Genomic DNA, 24,765 nt, shown 5'->3' with positions numbered 1-24,765 from the left:
AATCGTACTCAATGAATATCTCAACTACCGACTCACTCACCAAAATTTATTATATTTATTATTATTTTTTTTTTTTATTATAGAATATTAGGAAATAAGGCAATAAGAATCTATGGTAAATTGTTATCGGTATGTCAAGAAATATTATGGCCTCTTAGACAGTTAATGCGCTGCTAACCATAAGATCTATGAGGCTATTGTCCCTTGTGTATCTTATTATACTGGCTCACTTACCCTTCAGACCAGAACACACCAATACAAAATATTACTGTTTGACGGTATAATGTGTAAAAGTGTAAGGTAGACACCGTAGTTTAGCTTATAAGGTGAAGGTCCCACGTTTCAATCCCCGGTTCTATTAAATAAAAAATCAACTGCAATTTTTTAAGAGTAATTTATCTTCTAGAAGCTTCTACAAAGTTGAAATTTTAAATGTTGGTTCAGTTCAGATAATAATGAATTTTTGTCGCATCTACGGCCTGATACTAAACCTACGATTCTCCAGGCAAAGGAATTCGACAGTAAACGAAATTTACTTATATTAAGAATGGTGTGAGTTGCAAGGTTCTCACGAGAATTGAAGTGTAAATAACAAATCTTATGCTGACGTTATCTGACACTCGAAATCTTACGCTGACGTCATCTGACGCTCGAAATCTTACGCTGACGTCATCTGACGCTCGAAATCTTACGCTGACGTCATCTGACGCTCGAAATATTAGGCTTATTCGTCTGACGCTCGAAATATTAGGCTTATTCGTCTGACGCTCAAAGTCTCGGTTAGCCCTATCGTGTACCGAGCGATAAAAAACCTTTTAAAAATGTCTTTTACCATTAATTTATTTACCTTATTACAGTTAAGTATGAAATAACTTCTATCCTTAACTTCGAAGTGATGAGTTGATTTCTATATATCTAATTAAGTAATTCATTTTATAACTGATATTCCTCCAGCATAGATCATTTTATATCGCTGAGTTTTACAACGATGGGAAAGAAAACGTTCAACTAATAAACCTATTTAGCTCACATGAATTATATTATCTATGATCTGAATTATAAAATTCAAATGAGTTTGTATCAGTTTATTACAATTGTTCGTCATTTTGTTTTATGCGTTATTGTTTAATTTCTGAACGCAGTCAGCTTAATAAAACATCATGACTTATAATTATATATATTACAAATCTACATATATTTCCAAGTGTTTATATTTTATAAATTTGTTTATACAAGAGTAATTTATCTTTTAGAAGCTTCAGGAGAAAGCATTAGCTGGATTTTCAATAAGTAGGAGACCAAGAATTATATGGCGGCATTTGTTTACGTCAAATTTCGAACGCTTTAACATTTTAAGATTTAAACAATGTATTTTTACAAATAGTTATTAACTTTATGAAACACAATTAATTTTAAGAAAAAATTGCATCTGCGATACGAATGTAGACGCTTTGAAAACCGAAGCAAATGTCGTTAATATAAAAAAGTTTTATTCGATTTTGTTCGGACTTAGATATTTCGCTTTAGAATATGTTGTTTAGGTAGACGGAAATTAAAATTATTCTCTAGTATAAAAAGTATATTACCTATAATTTATTAGCACGTGACGTGCCGTACGCATTATTGGCGACGTAAAGGTCACAAACACCCTTGAACCTTTACAATTGCGTCGTGAGATAGCAGCACTAAGCGCTTTCTATCGACTGTATCACGGCGAGTGCTCTGAGGAATTATTCTCTCTAATTCCTGCTTCCCCCTTCCTTCTTAAGTCCACGCGAGCTGGTTCTCGATGTCACCGCCTAACTGTGACATCAATTCCATCGCGAACAAAGAAATTTGGCAACTCCTTTCTTTGTCGCACTTCCAAAAAATGGAATTCCTTACCAGCTCACGTGTTCCCCTCCTCTTACAACCCGGGTTCCTTCAAACGAGGCGTGAAGAGGCATCTTGCGGGCCGGCAAGGCGAAGGCGGCTAGTGCAGAACGTTTTTCCCGTCTGTACTGGCCGTCGTCGCGTTTGGACTCTACTACCACTTACCATCAGGTGGAGTAGAGTCATTTGCCCTCCCGGCGAATATAAAAAAAAAAAAAAGTAGGTAGCTTATTTCGTACACGTAGGATACATATGCCGATATACGCGTCGCGTAATAAAAAGTTTAAAATAAATTCTTCTATATATCAGCTATATAAACCAACACACACATTAGCAATTCTTATTTAAAACATCTATCTTTGTGTATGTGATCTTTATCTTTACCTGTCAACTGTAATAACAAACTGTCGAGTGACATCACTCAAGCACATTTTTGAAATTAGAATATTTGTATAATTAAAAAAAATCAATCTTTGATTGTTATTGTATTATAAGAAAAGTTGAAAAAATTGTTTACCTAAGATAATGTTTATCTAATTATATTTTTGTTTATTAATTATTATTACTATATGGCAAAAGGTGTCTACCATTTTTAGCTTATGTAATATTTGTAACAATCAATAAGCTGAATTGTTCTCGTTTGAAGGGTGAGTGAGTGAGTGTAATTACAGGTACAATGGACAAAACATCTTAGTTCCCATGCTTGGTGCCATATTGGTTATTTAAATATGTTTTTTTTTTGGTGGTAATTTGTCCACCACTTCAAACGGCTGCCCAAAAGCTTATTTATTTTTATCTCAAGAACACACAAGAGTAGGAATTGAATTTTATAAGGAGAACCTAAATTTAGTTCGGAAAAAAATTACATCTAACCGAAAACTCTAAATAAGTATTTAACCAATAAAAATAATTACTAACAGCTATATCTAAACCAATAAAATTTTATAGTAATAGCTTGAAAGATTTTGAGAACCACTGTTCTTTGGCTTGGACTCCAATACCTAACAATTTGGTTGGTCCCCGATCGAGTGACATCACTCGAGCACATTTTTGAAATTAGAATATTTGTATAATTAAAAAAAAAAATGAAGCTTTGATTTTTATTGTATTTTAAGAAAAGTTGAAAAACTGTTTACCTAAGGTAATGTTTATATGGCAAAAGGTGTCTACCATTTTTAGCTTATAATGTAATATTTGTTAGATAAAATTTCTTCTTTCCTAATGACAAAATAGAGAAAAAGAAAAAACTACTTTTTAATATTTCACCAGTGTCTACATTTTACAATAACACTTTTTTTTGTTTATATTATTCTTACGAATATAAAGATACCTACTCGGGTACGCAATAAATAATTTTATGGTTGCGCACATCCCTTTTTATTCCAGCTATACCCTTATATTTAATTTAAATTTCGAACGGATATCCCGGTCCTAACGCGAGCGGAAAAATATTTACGTGCCAGTGCGGGCTTACGTAGTAGGCGTTAGAGAAAAAAAGCGGTTCTATATTCAAAGTTGGCAGTTCGCCCAATCGCGAGCGCTGTAGGCGTGCCCGCGCTTTCTCATTGGCCGGACGGTCGTAGTGATGCACCGGCTTATAAAGTTACTACAACGGTGAACGTTACGCCACGTTTTATTACGTTTTCGGATACGCGTCTAAGCACGATGTGCTGATTTATGACGGCTTGTTTAATGTTACGTTTATATAGCTAATGTTGATATAATAAGATGGGTAACATTTTTTGTTGCGTGATATAGAAAAAAAAGCCTAAATATACTTAAAAGATTTTAGAACACCTTATATTTTCCTTCTTATACTATAAGTGTTCTAAAAAAAAACAATAAATTTAATTTACAGATTTTTGAATAAGTTAGTTAACTGATGCGTTCAATTTAATAGCGCCGTTGATATTTATAAAAAAGAAAACAATTAAAATGTTTCACAAAACAATAAAATGACATACAATAGGTCGCCATTTTGTTGAACAATAAAACCTCTTTCACACCTTCAAGTGCTTTAACAGAACTATTATAGACTATTAACCTAACTATTTAAGAGACACCTTTTATCACTGACACTGTGTTAAGGATATATTTAATGGTTTAAGTTAGCTATTTAAGAGCGCCATCTTTGTAAGGGTTGATGGTAGGCTATTAAATTGAAACGTCTATTGTCTTGCTTTTAGCGAATAGTAACGCAGGCCCTTTTACTGTTTTTTTTAGTTCAAAACTACTAATGGCAATTGTTTGTCTTTGTTATTCCTACTCACTAAATAAATAAATTGCGTTCAATTTTACGAGTTTTTTTGACAATTAATCATTCGAAATTCAATTAAGAGTAAATTGCAAAGATTAAAAAAAATAACGAATAAACAAGTTAATTAAAAATCGCATTAAAATTTATGAATAAATATGAAGCGGTAAAAATCTACATTAATATTGAACGAAACCCGTTGCTTTAGCACCTCAAGATATGTACACTATGTTAGGTAGGTGACTAATATCATATATTTTGCTTTAGAAACGTTTCATTCAAATATTAAATATTGTTGTAAATGAAAGAATAAGGAAATTTTTTTTTTTTAATAATTATATTTATATATATTTTTACTAATTTTTTCATTATAAAGTCAACCGGTACCTACGCATTAACTTTTTAAAATAAGAACGTGTTACCATTTAGAAAACAAAATCAAAAATTAATAAAACACTTTTATTTACTTATAAACGACATTAAAATATTAAACGCATCACACACAGATATGCTTAAAAAAATTATTTCCACTTCAATGAACTTGAATCTAGATAGCTGTGGGATGAAATTCGAATTGAACAGAGGAAAGTTGGAAGTCAAAAAGCGGTTGAATCTCTGCATCAGATATCTCGAATTCCCCCTTCTAACTTAAAAACTTAAATATTAAAAGCTTTAAAATAAATTATGATTTTTCTAAATTTAAAATATAAAAAAATCGGTTTCTGAACGGTTATCGTGTAAATTTACTAAAGTCGGCTAAAAAGCTTTCAATGACATCTATTCAACAAGTTTAAATATGCGGCTGATTTCTTACTTGTAACAGCCTGTAATGTCCCAATGCTGGGCTAAGGCCTCTTCTCCTTTTAATTAGAAGGCTTACTCTGCAGTTTATCCCACTACCCTGCTCCAATATGGGTTAGTGGATACATATGTGGCAGTTATTTTTCTACCTACGAATGCAGGTTTCATCACGATGTTTTCCTTCTAGCACGAGATGAAATATAAATACAAATCACATAAAAATCAGTTACCTATGCTTGTTTGAAACCCACAATCTTCGATTAAGATTCATATGCGTTCTAATCACTGGACCATATCGACTCATATTTCATATATATTATATACAATGTTATTTATTATGGCTATTCATACTATAGCATATAGCACTTGGGTTGCTTACACAAAAGCTATAAAACCACTTTTTATAAACAAAATATATATTTAACCCTTTAACCGCCTAGGTCGAATTAATCCGACAAATATTTTCGGGCCCATTTCGCCTGAGTCGTATATTTACGACCAAAATAACACTGATCGTTTTATCAGTTTTTTTATTTAATTACGCTGTATTCTATCAAAAATATGTTTACATTAGGTAAATAGTTAACTAAGTAATCGTTTACAGTTTAATACACTTTAGCCTTTTAATTAGAAGTCTTAAAAATAATGTCCAAAGTTAGAAGAATTACTAACATTATTTTTAGAAAATTGTATTGTGTGTTTCGATTCACTGTGCCGGGCGCTGGGGGCACGCCAACAGATATGAAGTCGGGCGGTTAAAGGGTTAATGAAATGTAGGTTCTAAGCTTATAACTTGCATAGAAACAGAACAACTATCATTATCCTTTTCACACTCGGCGGAGTCGATTAGAAATAACGGAACAGATATACAGACAACGGCGATAGAAATAGATGTATTGGCAATATAATGGATTCGATAAGAACACATAGGTACATATGGAACCCGCATCGAAGTTTTATTTTACTGACAAATATAACACATACATATAGACAGACGATATATCTGTACCCGTATAAGAAAAACAAAGTTAACTTGAAAATCGAATGTATTTTCTTTTTAACCGACTACGGCAAAGCTAAAACGTATAAATACTGAATATTGCGTATTAAAAAAATTTTTGAAGGCCTTGAATTTTTGAACAAGCCAATTCAAAAATGTCAAAAACATCAAGACCAGATTTCAAATTGTAAAAAATAGATGATTGAACAAATAGGTTTTATTTATATGCTCATATTAAGAAAAATATTGAGTATTAACCACAAAACACAAAAACAGTAAATACCCTATTGTCTCGTCATTTTTAGAATAAATTAAATTTTAAACAATCAACGTTTCGAAATGTAGATTATGAATCATATGATAAATGTGACTGAAATAAATAAAATAATTCATAATAAATCCATCATTACTACTGCTGTCTACTAACAAATCCTTATCACTAGAATTTACGAATACTAAATATTTATGAGAAGTACAAACATAAGTGTCAAATAACTGTATAAAGAAGCCGCATTGTTATTATATATTTAACATTTATAAACAAAGTAAGTGAAACTCAAGTGCGTTCTTAGAATTAAACAAATATTTATATTAAATTCTTAGTAGTACCAACTTAAAGTAAGATAGATTGTATATTAAAAATATAACAAATCGCTTAGAGATGCCTGGTATGTTGTTATGAAACGTTGATCTCGTTATGAGCTTATAAGGCCCCAGATTCCGATGGGTTCAAACTCTGGGGCGGGCCCATTAAAAGTTATTGAGCTTTTCTGTGGAGGAATTCCCACTAGCAGTCTTGATGTAATAGTTATATTATCTCGTTATGAGCTTATAAGGCCCCAGATTCCGATGGGTTCAAACTCTGGGGCGGACCCATTAAAAGTTATTGAGCTTTTCTGTGGAGGAATTCTCACTAGCAGTCCTGATGTAATAGTTATATTTTCATTCATCGAATAGCACGGAAAATCGTTGATTCTGCGCCTTCTTTTCGGGTGTTAAATTTGTCGTCCCCTCGATTGATGAGAGTTAGGGAGTGCACTTGTGTTTACACACTATAACACGTCCTACGTAGTCTTCCTCGAGAATGGCCGTCGTTGTCAAAATCTGTTAATAGGATTTTGTCATAAAAATGAAATGCTAACATTTTTGATTTATAAAAGTTAAAGTTGCCAGGATATATCACTTTGGTTTGTAATTTTATTAATATAAAATTTATATTTAGAAAAATATAATAACCCTTATCGTCTTTTAGACCTCTCTTATGGAAAAATATGAAGGTTATTCCATCATGCTGCTCCATTATGTATGGGTGTTTGTATAATAAATATTATTAAACTACAAAATAGTTTATATAATTTTTACTACACAGTTAGAGCGTTAAATATTTTTGATTCTTATAAAAGCAACATGATCAAATAAATTGGCATTGTTTTGCTGACTGTATCATTTCTTCGTAATCTGAAAATGATTATCTATACGAGATCATGAAATTCACTCTTGTCACGTCGATGGACTAAATTCTAAGCGCAGTTAATTACATTGTAATATTATATAATAGTATCTTATTAGGAAAGCACTTTTCTCAGTTTTATGTAAATTGGTTTAGTACTTTTATCCAGATAGGCATCACAGAACGAACGTTTCATTATTAGTATGGACAGACGTTCAACGTTTATAGACGGTCTTTTTATATCGTTTTTCTGTGATCTATGATGGTGAAAGTAGCTAAGGTTACTGTCTCTTCTCAAATGTACACTTGTATACTCATGCTGTTTCACAAAAATACATATATACATACAATAGTTCATCGTATGCTGTTTGTACGTCCAATTTTATCGTATGGTTATGAACAATTGGTAATAGGACTTTGTGCAGGCCCGTCTGGGTAGGTATCACCCAGTCATCAAATATTCTACCGCCAAACACGAATACTTAATATTGTTGTGTTCCGGTTTGAAGGATGAGTACGCAATTGTAATTACAGGCACGATAGACGTAACTGTTAAATAAAAAAAAAACAGCTAGTTCCTGGGTGACCCAGAAATATTTTATATAGAAAGGTCTTTTATAATTTTTTTTTTTTTTTTTATAGAATAGGAAGGCGGACGAGCATATGGGCCACCTGATGGTAAGTGGTCACCAACGCTCTTAGACATTGGCATTGTAAGAAATGTCAACCATCGCTTACATATCCAATGCGCCACCAACCTTGGGAACTAAGATTTTATGTCCCTTGTGCCTGTAATTACACTGGCTCACTCACCCTTCAAACCGGAACACAACAATATCAAGTATTGCTGTTTTGCGGTAGAATATCTGATGAGTGGGTGGTACCTACCCAGACGAGCTTGCACAAAGCCCTACCACCAGTAAATAATAAAAGTAATGGTACCGAAAACATATTATACAAGTGAAAATAAAACATTTTTACGAAATATTAAATTGTATTTTTTTTTTCTTTACAGCGGTTTCACTAGAGTCCCTAGTGGAAAATTGTCATAAGCTGTTAGAAAAATTTCATTATTCGTGGGAGATGATGCCGTTAGTGCTGGTCATCCTTAACTACGCGGGGAGCGATCTTGAAGAAGCATCGCGAAAAATAGATGAAGGTAAGAGCTGGCTTAGAATAATATAGAATAAATAAAATATTATCCATATGTTATTTAATTTAACGCGGGCTTTGTGTTTTTTTTTTTGTAAATTTATGTTTTGGAAGAATTATATAATGCCTAATAATATATCTAATAAAGTTTTTATGCTAAGTAATAATATAAATATCCGAAAATTATTTTTGACAACTGATAATTTTAAATGTTTAATTGTTAGAATTAATCTCCCATATTAATTTCGAGTTTGGTTGACAGAAAAGGTCTACAAACTTTGATGTAGAGCTATTCTGTAAAACAAATGTAATGTTCATGAACACCTCTATATAAAATATATTACGTAGCTGAGTCAATAGTAGAATTAATTGAAAAACGTTAATAAAATAAATATGTATAATTCTTCCAAAATGTTGTTTACATATATTTTTTTTTGAAAGATTTTTTTCAATGAGATGACAAATAAGGCGAAGAAAGAAGCGTTAACCTTTTTTATATATTTGATAATAAATATGATATTTGATTTAAGAAATACTACAACAGTTCTCATCTCAAAACTATAACTGCTTACGAAGTAGATACGTAATATCATTAAGTCGCGTACACATTATATACAACATTATTGTACAACAAATTTAATAATGGATAAGTGTTAAATACATTAATAAATAATTATACTGTATTATATAAACGATAAAAAAATTTGAGTATTCGTTGATTTTTTGAGAATACATAATATAAATGTAATTATATATGATTACTTATTTCAGTCCGCGGTTTTACCCACTTACGAGGGGGGGGGGGGGGTTAGTGTTAGGTACCCTATGTCCTTTTCTGTACCCCTGACACAGTGTACGCAAAATTTCACGATGGCTGAATAGTGTAGGTGTTATCCACTCACTTTCGCATTTATATATTATTATTATTTCTATTATATAATAGGGATTAGTAAGGTTTGAGCCAGTTGGCGTGGTTGGTGGATGCTTGCCTTTCACGTCGACGGTTGTGGGTTCGATTCCCACCCAGGACATACATTTATGTGCATGAACATGTCTGTTTGTCCTGAGTCGGGGTGTAATTATTTATATAAGTATGTATTTACAAAAAGGAAAATAGTATATGTAGTATATCAGTTGTCTGGTTTCCATAACACAAGCTCTGTTTAAGCTTAATTTGGGATCAGATGGCCGTGTGTGAAAAATGTCCCAGGATATTACAGAATTTCATGTATATGAGCCAGAAATGCTTTTAAGAGTCTCGAGTATAATATATTTCTATTCAAAGTTATAACATACTTTATTCAAATAGATTATCACAAGCACTTTTAAATCGTCATTACAATTTTGATTTTAACATAAAGCTGTCACCGACCGAGAAGGACCGGTAAGAAGCTCAATAGGTCATTTTAATAATCAAAAAAATACATGTACAATTATCAAATACAATTATAATTATTTATCTATCTTGTAATGATGAATTATTCTATTGAACATTATTCATATGTTTTGTTACAATCAGAATGCATTTTAATTTTCAAACGTATGAACAATTAGCGTTCTAAAAATAATGTTGTCTTGCATAATACATTGTACATAATGTATACGCGGCTTAACTGATGTGTTGTATGTAAGTGTATAAGTAATTACATTCGCGTTTAAGCGCTGTTAAAGCGCTTTATGTCATCTCATTGCTGTCGCTATAGCTTGCGCTTGCTTGAGTTCAATTTCCTGAGGCAGTGACTTATTATCAATACATGAGATTAAAATATATATAACATTTGAAAATCAATCTTATGTTAAGGACAATAGGGTATACTTTAAATAAAGTTAATACTAAATATAAAAAAAATCATTAAATAATTATATTTATCGTTTTAATTAAAGCAACCGTTCTCGATGGTAAAGTTTGTTGTATTATTATTTTATTATATGTATGTATACATAATAAGTTTTATGTGTATATATGACTTTTTAAAATGTCGTATGTTAAATATTGACTTGTAATTTAAATATTATAATGCTTACTCCCACATATTTTATAATCACTTGCTCAAAGGTTTTCGCTTGAAAGACAGCGAAAACCTTCGAATAGGCCAGCGGGCAAACCACCCAATTGTCAGACCATTTAAAAAAAAATGGTGGGTGTTCAATGGATGCGATTAGCACATGACCGGGAGAATTGGCGCGCCTGTGAGGAGGCCTATCTCCAGCAGTGGCTGAATATGATGATGAAGATAATGCTTAAAGGTTGGCACGAGGATATCGCTGCTTTACCGTTAAGGCCGCCTGTTGCACGTCATCCAACTTTTGTTATTTTATTTCGATTGCCTTATGTAAATTTTAATATATATAATTATTCTTAAAAACCAAACTATTTTGGAAAAAAAATTGTTTCATTTATGAGCACTTTCATAAGTGCAATAAGATTGAAAACATTTCTGATTTCTACAATTAGTAAAATTATCATTCGGTTTATTCAGGTAAGTAATTTAAAACACAAATAGATAAAATATACTTCTAATATATATAATATAACTTTTATTGATATCCTAAGTCAATGCCTCATAAAGTATTATTTTGCTCAGCGAATGAATATTTAAAATGGCTACTCAGTTTTATATTGCTTTGGAATATATTTTATATTTCGTTATAATTAGAAGTTATTGTTTACTAAAAAATTATATATTGGTGCACAAATAACACTATCGGCCTCACCAATAAACTTAGCGACAGCTTATGTAAATACTGGTTTCTCTCTTTCTATCATCATTGATTTAGCATTCGAAAGAAGAAGACACAGCATTCATTTTTGACTTTGTGATTCGGAATTCCGGTTTTAGAGGTAAATGCTGCTAGCATCCCGGACGGGCTGTTATTGTTTTTAAATCTTGATTTATTTAAAAAATATATTGTTAAACAATAAATACATATATTTTTCCATAAAATATCGTTTCGAATATATTAATCATAACCGGACTTTACTATGTTTCTCTCAATATCATTGGATATACAAAGTTGTATAAAAATGTCAGGACAGATTTCGGTACGATATATAAGATGTTTTATCAAATCAAGGATGAAATGTCATGTTACAGTGCCCTAGTATAAACAATAGCTTCTAATTTTAATTCGCTTTAACTTAGTTAAAACTAATAAAGAATAAGAATATTTATTAAATAAATTGTTTGAGAACAATAGATAGATAATAAACTAATGTAAAACTTTTCATTAGATATTTTGTAACAATTGAGTTACAAAATATCTAATAATGATAATAACAAAACAAGTTGTGTTACGCTAAAAAAATAATGAAAATCTTTTATTAAGTCTTACTTAGTTTTTATTTAGAATTTAATTTAAAAATATAAAATATAAAAATATATATGTGAAATAATATATAATTTTTGAAGTTTAAAAATGGAACACATAAGAATCGTTTGCTGAAGAAGTAAACTAATAGGTTAAAACAGTTATGAAAGTATTTTGTAATATTTTATTTAGTTCCTGACATCTGCTAAACAGTATTTAAAAATAAAAATATTTTCTTCTGTTAAAATATTATTTATTATAAAACTAATTATATTATAAATATAAACAAAAACATTTGGCCAATACTAGACCTAATGCGGTTGTCTACATCTAAAATATTTATTTGCCATTCTTGAAAACAGATTAATTTATTAATGAACGAATATCACTGTTCGTTATTTAAATTTTACCAATTTACAATTTTTGAAATGTAGGTAGGTAAACAATTTATTGATCGATCGAACGTCTTTATTGTTCTTTATTTAAACGGTTTTCAACTCTTGTGAGTACTTTTTATTACAGGTTTATATTGAAGTATTACTTTGCATAATTTATTAATTTGTGGCTCACGTCGAAGCTGTCAAGTATTAATAGTGTTGTTCCACACACTATACCGGTTTGAAAACATACATCAATCTCCATTACCATATTACATGGCTAATCGACCATTCCAAAGGAATATACTTAATTTTTTGTCTAAGCCTATACTATAAAATTTGTTTTTAAAAGAGATAATGGATTAATCGTTTTAATTTAAGGTTATATGTATAATAACTTTGATGTCAGTTAATAAAGTATATTTTTACTAAATGAAATAAAACAGAATACTTTCATAGATTTTATTTATTTTTATATTTTGTGTGTTGACTATTCTGCGCGCGCCGCACTGCGAATGTTATACTTGAGTTTTGTCCTCAGGGAAGATGATCATCAACGAGTACGCGAGGAAGCACAATTTGAACATCTTTGACGGTCACGAACTGCGGAACTCGACTCGCCAGTACGGACTTTAATACAGTAATATAGTTGTTCAATACCACATGTTGAACCAAAACATGCAAACAGAGACACATACGATGCAAACATATACAACAAATACACACACACATAAACGTACACACATTTAAAATATTTTCTAAATAGCATTCCAAAATACATTTTTAGAGAAATTCCAAATTTAAATTAAGAATCTTAATTGTCTTATTTGTTTTCATTCATATAAGTCAGACACTTAATACGTCAAAGAGTTTATAAAATTATTTGATTTTAGAAGTCTTAATTACAATTTAATTACAAAAACAAAAAAGGTAACATAAGCACCTATTAAGTAGTAAGTAATTATAAATAGTATTTAACAAAGTCATAATATACACCGCTCATTTTTGAATGCAAATTTCGTACTACTTACATTATAGGATTCGAATATTTTAGTACTTATATGATAAATTCGAATAAATTCTATTCAACGCGTACATATAAAGATAAAAATACTATGTATAAAAATTTCAAAATTGCAAATTTAAATTTTTACATTGTATTATTTTATAGCTTTCAAACCTTCAGTGTATTTAATAAAACAATATAGTTTTATTTTTAATTTCAATAACTTTTTAAATAAATAGTTAATTCAGTTTCGTTTTTGAACGTTACAATTTCTCGACAAATACTATTGGATTATTAAACTAAGAGATTAAGAAAAAAAAAATACAAAATAAAATACTATTAAAATTAAATTTCTATTTTAACAATTAACTCATTCGATAAAATTAATAATAATTAATAAAATCACGAAATATTTTAAGTTTTATTAAGCGTACTCAATACTTAGATATCACTCACAATTTTCAGTGCAATATTATTAATTAGAAACCGTTATAATTATAAAATAAAAATAAAAAATAATATTTGCATAAAATTATACTTAAAGATAATCTCTCATTATTAGGTTATACATAGTTTGTGATAATTTATTATCCATTGGTGCAAACCTTTAAACGTATAAAGTACTCGATTGCACCTGGTCATTACTTATTTCTTATTTATCGACGACTTAAAATTAAAACTATATTTTAATTCATAAATAATAATATTAAAATAGAATGTTCTAGAATACGAAAAGTAATTTAGAACATGCAGTAAAGCAAAAAGTTTTTAATTAAAACTTTAAAAGTAATGTAATATATTGTTATTGCATAGGTTAGCCATCAAACCGTGTTTAATGGGGATAGTCCTAATTTTAAGAAACGGGAAATGTCTTAAATTATTAGGCATTGATATTTGGAGGTTGTTATTTGAAAAAGATTTTTTATTAAAAAGTACTACACACCTTTTTGTTTTACAAACATAAAGCACTTTTTTTTTTTAATTGGCAAGTGTTTCATATAAATAGTGAACTTGATTAGATAATAAAAATAAATCTATATCCAGCCTTAGAGTTATTATTTTTGAAATAAAAGTTAAATATAAATGTTATCAGTACGTATCAATAATTATCACATTAAAAATCGCATTATAGAACATTAATTTATATTTATTTATACATTTTCCTCTCTACGCCTTATAAAACAATCCGTTGCCACTATATACATACATTGTTACACGCACAACAATATTGCATACACATGCCGATAAAAGAAATGTTTAAGTCAGCTAATTCAGTAAACACACTAACCAGTAGTGATTTCCACTTTGCAGTGACCGGACGAAGGTGGAAAAGTTCGAAATTTAAAAAAAATAAAATTAAAAAAATGTCAGTGACCGATCGACGAAAACCGATATTTAAAATCACGCGGTCAAGTGTTGTGCTAGTGTTATCGATATTTTCATATCGTGTTATTTTCTTTTTTGTAGGAAAATGCTGAGCGAAATTAATAATATAAGTGGTGTACTATCATCGTCGATGAAGTTGTTTTGCGAATGATACTTAGTTTTACAAGTGCGGTTTATATGTGGACGCGTGCTGTGCCATGCTGTGTGCGAATGTCGAACAATTCAGTTACATCGCTTGAAGACTGGCGGGTAAGTACTTAATGATAATTATAACTTTAAGGGTCATAATTTAAAGTCTTATTGTAAGTTCATACTAATATGATTTTTTTATGTTATCATTAGCCGTATAACGTTACATGAAAAACGAAAATTATCATTGTCCACATAAAAATAATTTATGTTCTTATTTCAAAAATACAAAAAAATAATTTATCTTTGTAAAATTTCATTATAGACCTTGATTATCATTATATAACGTAGCAAACGTTATAAAGGCGATTTAGAAACACGAATATAACTCCTACCACCACAAATATATAAACATACAACAAAATGTTAATTGCAATCTCGCTCCTAAGATTTCCCCGGACTTCAACCGAGATCGTTTTCTGTTTATAATATATAATTACAGATTGTAAAACTCCTAAGGAATCCTCGTAATGGCGTGCGTTGTAAAATTCAATAATATGTAGGCAAATTGTATTTTATACGTCGATTCGAAGAAGTAATAAAAATTGCAATTATGGTATACTCGTATATTTTAAAACGAAAGTATATTTTATTGTAAATTGTGTTTCTTGGAATTAATAAAAATGTTTAATTTGAAAACGTCTCTGGAGTAAGGCTGTTTCGTTTACGGCTTAGCAGATTATTAACTTACAAAATGGTGTTGCTTAAGATAAATAAAAATTCAGAAAAATATAACCGAAATTAAATTGAATACGAGTTCAACTAAAATACATGTAACTGAAAAATAAAAAAATATATTTTCTAAAACATTATAAAGTCGCCAAGTCAAGCCAAGTCTGCCAAGTAAATCATAAATATTAACAACAAGCATACACAAACTATTTCCTCGATATAGTGTCGTCATGAGTACGAAATGAAAAATTTCATTTGGATTGGTTATGTGAGTTCAAATTCAGTAGCAAGCCTTGATTACGATATATAACAGACTAATTTTCGCTTAAGTCAGGTCTAAAAAAGTAGCATATGTCCTTCCTTGATATTCAAACTTGCTTCGTACAAAAATATATCACAATCGATTCGGTGGCTTAGTCGTGAGACCAGACAGACAGTTACTTTAGCATTTATAATATTAATATAGATAAAGGATAATACGCGTTTATTAAAATTGTTTTTATTTAAAAGTACATAATATAGTGGTATTATTCACGTACAAACTCGAAACACACCGAAGAAAAAACCATTGTTGAATGTCAGAAATTGATAAGCGACATAGATAACATTAAGGACGCATATTATACTATATATACGCATCAAAATAACGTAAATAACTCATCGTTTTACGTGTGAGATACGAAGTGTATTCTTATATACTTGTAAAATATCACTGCTGTACCCCGCGATTTTTAAATCATGTACATTTAAGGTATTTATATTTGTTGATATTTATTATTACTGTTCCGTTACTTAGGGCCGTAGTGTAAAGTTCTTATCTAAAAACTATCTTAAAATCCCGGGTAAAATGGGATAAAAGTTTGTATGGTAGATTGATATTTAAAGTTATAAATACGGAAATTGGTGTTAAGGCCTCTGTTTATTAATGAAACTCACTTATGTCAGTATTCTTGGATTCATCCTCTCATCGGTTAAATAGAGTTTACAATTTTGGTACGCAAGTTCACTCCATAGAAAAGACCTGATGTTTCATTTATCGTTGGACGATTCCTAAGTCGTTGCAGATAGGAAATCTCATCGGAAACATACCTAGTAACCTATTTCAACAAACGATCTATCTAGCGCAAAAAATTTAATGTGTCTGGCAGTTCGCCTACCTTCGCTTCAAAATACTGCTTATAACCGGTTTTATACCTATATACTATCCATTAGTTATTGTCATACAATGACGTAAATATAAAATTACATGTTTTATACATTTGAAGTACAAACAACTTTCGTAATTACCAAGTAATGACTAAAATGCCAAAGGAAACTTTTAATAGTCGAGTAATTAATTCAATTTGCAAAAAGTATACTATATATAAATGTCTTAATAAATAATCTGTAAATATAAGAATTGAATGTTATTTATATCTGTAGTTATATAATATTATTTAAGTTATTAGTGTTTATATTCTGTCGAATAATATTTATTGGTAAAAAGTATATACAAAAAATTTCAAATTATAATATATTCATTTATATTTTGATTATATACTAAGTGCTACTAAAATTATCGTTATTAAAATCGTAAATACACTTTAAAGTCCGTATGTTTAAATGTTGCTTAGCGATGGTTTAGTTAAACATTGATTTCTCTCTTTCTGTCATTATTGATTTGACATTAAAAAGAAGAAGATACAGCATTGTTTCACTTATCACTCGCTAAATAACGTTTATAACTGAGGCCGTAGATCTTTAAGCCGCAGTGTGAGAATTCAATTAATATATAAAGTAGTTATCATTGAATTGTAATTGCAAGTACTTTAAACTTATCAAACTACCTCGTATCCTAGTGGCGACCTTATGGCTGCGGATCTTAAAGGTCTGGGTTCACATCATGGTGAGGAAAAAAAGTACTCATATAGAAACAAAAGGTTTTCAAGTACAGCTTAAAGAGTAAAGTACAGATAATAAAGCTCCTGTTCCTCCGTAATCCTTTGTGGATAAAGTCGAAGGTTTTAAAGATCTCACATTCAAACGACGAGAGTTGGTACCTTTTGTAGAGATATTTCTGTGATGATAAAGTTTGTTCTATATTTCATAAAAAAACAAAATTAAGTACATACTCATACGTTGATTGTATTCCATAGTGTGAACTTAAGTGGTAATCTTAATAATGAGATCATGGTGGACCTTCCGGGGACACTAAATTAAAGGTCGAGAAGAAACTTTAACGAAAGCCTCTAATAATTTTATTTTAATAGAACTTCTTAATTTAATAATAAATAGCATTTGTACTTTTATCATTAATGTAATTTATACACTTTTCGAGAGAAAATTAAGTCATTCAACCTTATCCATCATCTTTCACACTAATTTATATTATTTTTGACAATTTAAAACGAACTCTCTCATAGTGCAATAACGTTTATTTTCCTACTTCTCTGATCGTAAAATGTATATTTCAATTATGTCTGGTGGTGTCGTAAAACTTGAAACATCTTCCAATAGACGAAGAATTATACCAATAATATCTGTTTCTGGTTTTTTACAACCGCAAAACTGATTACCCGTATCCCCCATGAGCTAGAAACATTTTTTAGACCATTAAAATGATTACTTTGTAAATAATATTCGTTTTATACGGTCTACTAGGGAGGTCTGCGACATGAAGTAGCAAGATAAGATGGGTGGTCTTCATATTTCTTTTTTTTTGAAATTGATAGGTGGACTCGCAATTGGGTCATTTATTGGTTCGTGGTCACCACCGCCCATAGACGTTGGCGATGTGAGAAATATTAACTATTTTGTATATCGCTAAATCTCCTCCAATGATAGGAACTAAGCCCCTTGTACCTGTAGTGACTCATTCATCCTTCAAATCGGAACACAACAATACTAAATGTTGCTGTTTGGTGGGAGAATATCTAATGATGGGCACAAAGCCCTACCAAGTAAAATATCATATCAGAGGAAATCATTCAGAGAATCAGATTATATCAGTGGAAAATAAATGCGTAAAGAACATCACGCAGAACCCTTTGGGTTGGATCACGAAAACTTTGTTGTTACTGGTACAAACAGCAATACTTGGTATCGTCGAGTTTCGGTTTGAAGGATTAGTGTAACTACAAAGACGTAACATCTTAGTTTCCAAGGTTGGTGGCGCTTTGGCGATTTATATTTTTTATAGCACCAATGTCTTTGGGTGGTGGTGACCACTTACCATCAGGTGGCCCATTTGAACGTACGCCTTTTTATATTATAGAAAAGTACTCTATATATATTTCCGTAACCGTAACCGTAACAGCCTGTGAATGTCCCACTGCTGGGCTAAAGGCCTCCTCTCCACTTTTTAAGGAGAAGGTTTGGAGCTTATTCCACCACGCTGCTCCAATGCGGGTTGGTGGAATACACATGTAGCAGAATTTCAGTGAAATTAGACACATGCAGGTTTCCTCACGATGTTTTCCTTCACCGTAAAGCACAAGATGAATTATAATCACAAATTAAGCACCTGAAAATTCAGTGGTGCTTGCCTGGGTTTGAACCCACGATCATCGGTTAAGATTCACGCGTTCTTACCACTAGGCCATCTCGGCTTTTTTTATATATTTCATATATATTTCAAACTTACTATATACATATGGTTACTCGTACAAAATCATTCATGATCGTCATAATGTTGTGGTCATAGGCTATGAAACCATTGGTACTGTTTAATATTTTACAACGCAGTTAAAAAATTGACGGTAGTTTGGCGTATTAAGGGTGATAATCCGATTGAAGCCCTACATGAGTTTTGTTATTGCTGGACGACGGTAAAAGGACAGCTTACACAAATTCGCTGGGTTTCCGCTTTAAATAATTGTTACATTTATATTTAAGTGTGAGGCACTTTTTTATATTTTTGCTATAACTCTCTCCAAATAAGTCACAAAACATTTTATTATTCAATAGTAAATTTTATTAAAATGACGATAATGCAATAATAATAAAATAATTCTTTAAAACATTCAATAGTGGGAAGTATTTCGCGTAAAACTGCGCATTACAATTTTATTCCAGTATTGACATGGGTTATTCGTTTACAATGTTGCAACAGATCGTCCTTCTCCCTCGCACAAGCCATTTTGTTCATTAAGAAAGAGACAGCTAATATTTTACGACTGCAGTCGGTGAATAGCTTGAAGGGCTTTAACGCTTCCATTGCTTATTTTGCTGTAACTAATTTTATGCGAACAGCTCAGAAGTAGCATAGGTGTTCCCAGAAAACTATATAACTTGAAACATTTTATAACTTTTATACGGCTATTTTATGATAATGATTAAATGTTTTCATAAATAGAACGAGAGAATTGACCGTATAAAAGAGCTGGGTCTTCTGCGTCCTTCGTCATATTGACAGGCAACACTGAATATTATTTATTATTTTTTAAATTGAGAACAAGAAGGAAAGAAAAGAAAGAAGCAAGGAAAATAATTTCTTTAATTATTCATTCATTCACTCTACATATACCATAACCATAAGCATTGTCTTTACGCGGCCAAAGCGCAGCGAGCAATGTTATTTAAATTGCGTGTTATATAACTATAAAGAAAATATATGTCATATACTATATTTTTAAGAAGGATTGATTAAAAGGACCCCATCCAAAACGTTCTTATTTGCAAAATTCAATTTGCTGAATTGGTAACGATCATTGGTTATTGACTTTATGGCACATATCTCTATTATCATCCAACATATGCATTAAGCTAAAGCTATCTTCAAGACCAAATATTAACATGTGTGTACACTAACCGAGTTTTTACTTTTGCTCGAGCTACCTTGTAACTGTCCACGAGCAATAGTCTTACTGAGCAAACTAGTCTGTAAACTATGCAAGTTATCCATGTAAGCGCTAAATTACTTTGTTTCCGTGTAAATTTGACAAGTTATAATATAAAGCTTGTCCAAAAATCATCTTGCTGCTACGATTTGTGATTAACTTATTCTATTGTCATTATCTCAATACATTAATGACTCCTCCTCCGATTTTTACAATATTTTAGATTTTAGAAATATGTTTGAGTTTTTAACTAGATAAAGTCGAGATGGCCCAGTGGTAAGAACGCGTGATCTTATGAATGATGACATGAATCTTAACCGATGAACGTGGGTTCAAATCCGGGCAAGCACCTCTGAATTTTCATGTGCTTAATTTCTGTTTATAATTCATCTAGTGCTTTTCGGTGAAGGAAAACATCGTGAGGAAACCTGCATGTGTCTAATTTCATCGAAATTCTGCCACACGTGTATTCCACCAACCCGCATTGGCGCGGCATGGTGGAATAAGCTCCAAACCTTCTCCTCAAAAAGGGAGAGGAGGCCTTAGCCCAGCAGTGGGACATTTACAGGTGTTACTTACTATTAACTAGAAATATTAATGTAGTATAGATTTAAAATCTTCACTTGATTGATTTTGGTTACGGTGGTCATTCTTAAAAGAGGCAGGCCGTTCTCCAATGTACTCCCGTAATCAAATGAGATGGAAAATGTGACACGTTTTCCGTCTAGATATTATCATTATCAGTCTGGAGTTTAGTTGAAAGTTTTGACACGGGCTTAACACGGGTAAGGTATACTCGTGTTTTGGAAAGTACAAAAGTCGTCGGTCCTGCGCCTGAACTCTTTTTGGTCGTGTCGGAATGTCGTCCCATCGAATTATGAGAGTTAGGGAATAGAGAGTGCACCTGTGTTTGCGCACACACTTGTGCACTATAATATCTCCTGCGTAGCTGGCTAATCTCTCTTGAGATCGAAATCGGTCTTTGAGGACATTATTATTATTATTATTTATTTATATGTATTAAAGGCTGAATTAATATACTTGTATAGTAAAAAAAAACAAAAATAATTAAAACATTATTTATATCTCATTCATCTTGTCCGCGAACACAAATGAACATCTCGATAGTACGATTATGTCATGGATCCTTCGGTACGGTGTCTCAAAGAGCAGACGCTAAAACGCTTGCTTTATTACGCCATGCCTTATTATTTTAACATAAATATCCCACAATGTGGTTTCTCAGATTTGAATGAATGAACGGAATGTTGTTTTAGATCTATATTATTAAGTAAATATGTATACAACTCTTATAGTACTAAGGACTATTTACTTTACCCTTGAATTTATTGAAGTGGAATGAGAAGTATAGATTAAAAATATATCTAGGCTTAATAATTCCTACAAAGTGTAATGAAATAGGTTCAGTTGTTTGTCATATTTTAAAAGACATGCAGACACGTCATTAATTTTATTTTTTATTTTTATTTTTTATTTTTATTTATTTGGGAAACATACAGCATAATATAATACATAAAATTTAGTAACAAAATAAATTTCACTTAAGCCAACAAAGTTTCCACTTATACAAACAATCATGGAGTGAACCTAACGATAACAAGTTATTTAACAATTTATTAAGATATATGAATAAAGTATTAAAAATAATTTAAAACAGAAAAAAAAAAAAAAAAAAACGATAAGTATATTACTGAAAAATACAGTTTTTTAGAGCTTCTTTGAACTTAAATAAATTTTCGTTAAATATATCTATACTAGTGTAGCGTTTATTATGATTGTCACATGCTCTTACTAAAAAGCGATTTTTAGCATAGTTCGTTCTACACATTGGGACATAAAAGGTATGTTTTGAACGGGCAATGGAATGTGAGCACTTGATATAAATGTTGTTGACTAAGTACATTGAAGTTGACTAAGTACAATTTACAATTTTGTAAAGAAAAACCTGATCTTTGCATTCCCTGCGTTTCTCAAGCGACAAAATATTAAGCTTATTAATAGCATTGGACCCAAATTTACGCGTTAATCTTCTAATAAATTTATTCTGAACATTTTCGATAGCCATAACATACTTAGAGTATTGTGGATTCCAAACCGTTGAAGCGAATTCCAAATTAGATCTTACATACGAGTTATACAACACATTATATGTATTGATATGCTTAAAGTCTCTTCCCTGGCGAAATATGAAACCCATCATACTGTAAGCTTTTGCGATAATTTTATTCACATGCCTGTCAAATAATAAATTAGAATCTAGAAGCACTCCTAGGTCCCTAACCTCGGTTACCCTCTTAATTAAATGATTGGAAATTGTGTAATCAAATAAAATTGGATTTTTTTTTCTAGAAAATGTTATTACATTGCATTTTTCAAAGTTAAGATGTAGGCCATTAGATGAACAATATTGCACTAAAATATCCAAATCATATTGCAAGTTTGAGCAGTCATCACTTCTTTTTATGATTTTAAATAGTTTTGTATCATCGGCATATAGAAGTATGTCAGGATTTTGAAATTTTTTTAGTATATCATTAATGAAAATGTTAAACAATAGGGGACCGAGGTGAGAGCCCTGAGGAACCCCAGATGTTATGGGGACAAAACTAGAAATGTGTCCCTTGACAGCGACTGCTTGAGTTCTGTCACGGAGATACGACGTTATCCATCTTAGCAAATCGCCGTGTATACCAGTATATGCAAGTTTTTTAATTAATAGCGTATGTGGAATTTTATCAAATGCTTTTGAGTAATCGGTATACACAGTGTCAACCTGATGTCCTCTCTCCATGGCTGAAAGAACAACATCGAGAAACTCAACAAGATTAGACTCAACTGATCTTTTATTTACGAATCCATGTTGTTGGGTAATGAGCAGAGGTTTTATTAAAGGAAACAAAGTATCGTAAATAATCTTCTCAAATAATTTAGGTATGATAGATAACATTGATATTCCACGATAATTTTTGACAATATGCTTATCTCCATTTTTAAAAATGGGAACAACAAGCGATTTTTTCCAAACAGGTGGTAGTATGCCTGAATATATGGATTTGTTAAAGAGTAAATGTAAAGGGATTGATAAAGATTTACTGCATCGTTTTAAAAACATAGGATGTAATCCATCTGGGCCACTGCCTTTAGACGAGTCAAGTTTTGAGAGATATCTTTCAATGGTACGGCATGATACATTAATAGTACTAATTAAGGACTGACTACTATGCTTGTTTAAATAATCAACCTCGGGTTGATTCACTTCTACTTCAAAAACTGATTTAAAGTAGTTACTAAATAGATTAGAGATCGATGGGCCGTCGGAGCCAACCGTATTGTCATGAAACATGGTGTCAGGTATATTATTACTACCTTTCTTTGATTTTATAAATGACCAGAATTTCCGAGAACTGTGATGAATATTATCTTCAGCCCTAGCAATAAAGACATTATAACACTCTCTTTCCATCAATTTAGTTCTGTGTCGAAGGTCAGCAAATTTGTCATAGTCACTATTATGACCATAAATTTTCCATCGTTTATGCACTTGTAATTTCTTTTTAATCAATTTAATTAAAAACTTGCTAAACCATACAGGATATTTATTGATATCGTATACTGTTTTAGCTGGTACAAAGCGATCCACAATATTATTAACTATTAAATAAAACTTATCTACTGCGTTAATTATATCACATGTTTCGAATTGTTCCACCCAATCAATATTATTTAGCTCATTGTTAATTGCGTTGTAGTCAGCAACATGAAAGCGACGAACAATTCGAGGAGCATAACGTAAATTTGAATCATTCAACATAATATCCGTCAACACAGAGAGAGACGGATGATGAACGTCTTCAGGCAAAGATAATGGTGTTGTTCTATCGACCGAACAACTACAGTTAGACAGAACGAGATCCAATAGTCTATTATTACCATTAAAAATCCCATTATACTGACACCAGCCAGAGAAGCACATAAAAGCAAATAGTTGCATAATTAAATTATTTTCGGATGGGTTTTGGATAGCTAGCGTATTTTCAGAGTTATGTGACCACACAATATCTCCCATGTTGAAATCTCCTACAACAATATATTTATCAAAAGGGTTATTCAAATTTAAATCTGATAAGAACTCAAAAAATGTGGCTTCAGAATCGCTCTGGTGTTGATTTTGAGGGAAATAGCAACAGAAAAGTCGTAGTTTTTGTTTACTTAAACCCTGTCCGACCACTATATTAACAAAAGTTATATCAGCACCTGGAAGAGACATTGGTGTCCTAGAGTGTTGCATGTCGACATAGATGCCACGACGTACTGCTATAAGTGTACCACCACCCTTACTTACCCCTAGAAGTGCATAGTCACGATCATTCCGGTATACGTTATAGCGTGAATCGAAGAGTTCTTCATCAAAGATATTAGGAAGTAACCAGGTCTCGCTTAGACAAATTACGTCATAATT

General features: G+C 31.2%; 1 protein-coding gene across 4 annotated transcripts in view; it reads left to right on the top strand.

Moving 5' to 3' along the window:
* The window catches only part of LOC126776013 (protein doublesex), a 179,552-nt gene that overhangs the window by 45,639 nt on the left and 109,148 nt on the right, over nucleotides 1-24,765 (top strand). For 2 of the 4 annotated variants that reach the window (XR_007669925.1, XR_007669924.1), the window contains exons 2-4: nucleotides 8,393-8,536; nucleotides 12,757-12,838; nucleotides 14,689-14,856. Coding sequence is in view for 1 of the 4 variants with exons in the window: in XM_050498264.1 (XP_050354221.1) it covers nucleotides 8,393-8,536 (144 nt within the window). In the remaining 3 variants the exon portion in view is untranslated. Of the gene's footprint in view, nucleotides 1-8,392; nucleotides 8,537-12,756; nucleotides 12,856-14,688; nucleotides 14,857-24,765 lie in introns of all 4 variants that reach the window. The other 2 variants (XR_007669926.1, XM_050498264.1) reach the window with 2 other exon arrangements.

This window comes from Nymphalis io, chromosome 19 (assembly GCF_905147045.1).
Source record: "Nymphalis io chromosome 19, ilAglIoxx1.1, whole genome shotgun sequence".
Lineage (NCBI taxonomy): Eukaryota > Metazoa > Arthropoda > Insecta > Lepidoptera > Nymphalidae > Nymphalis > Nymphalis io.
This window is presented reverse-complemented; position numbering and strand designations above follow the sequence as displayed.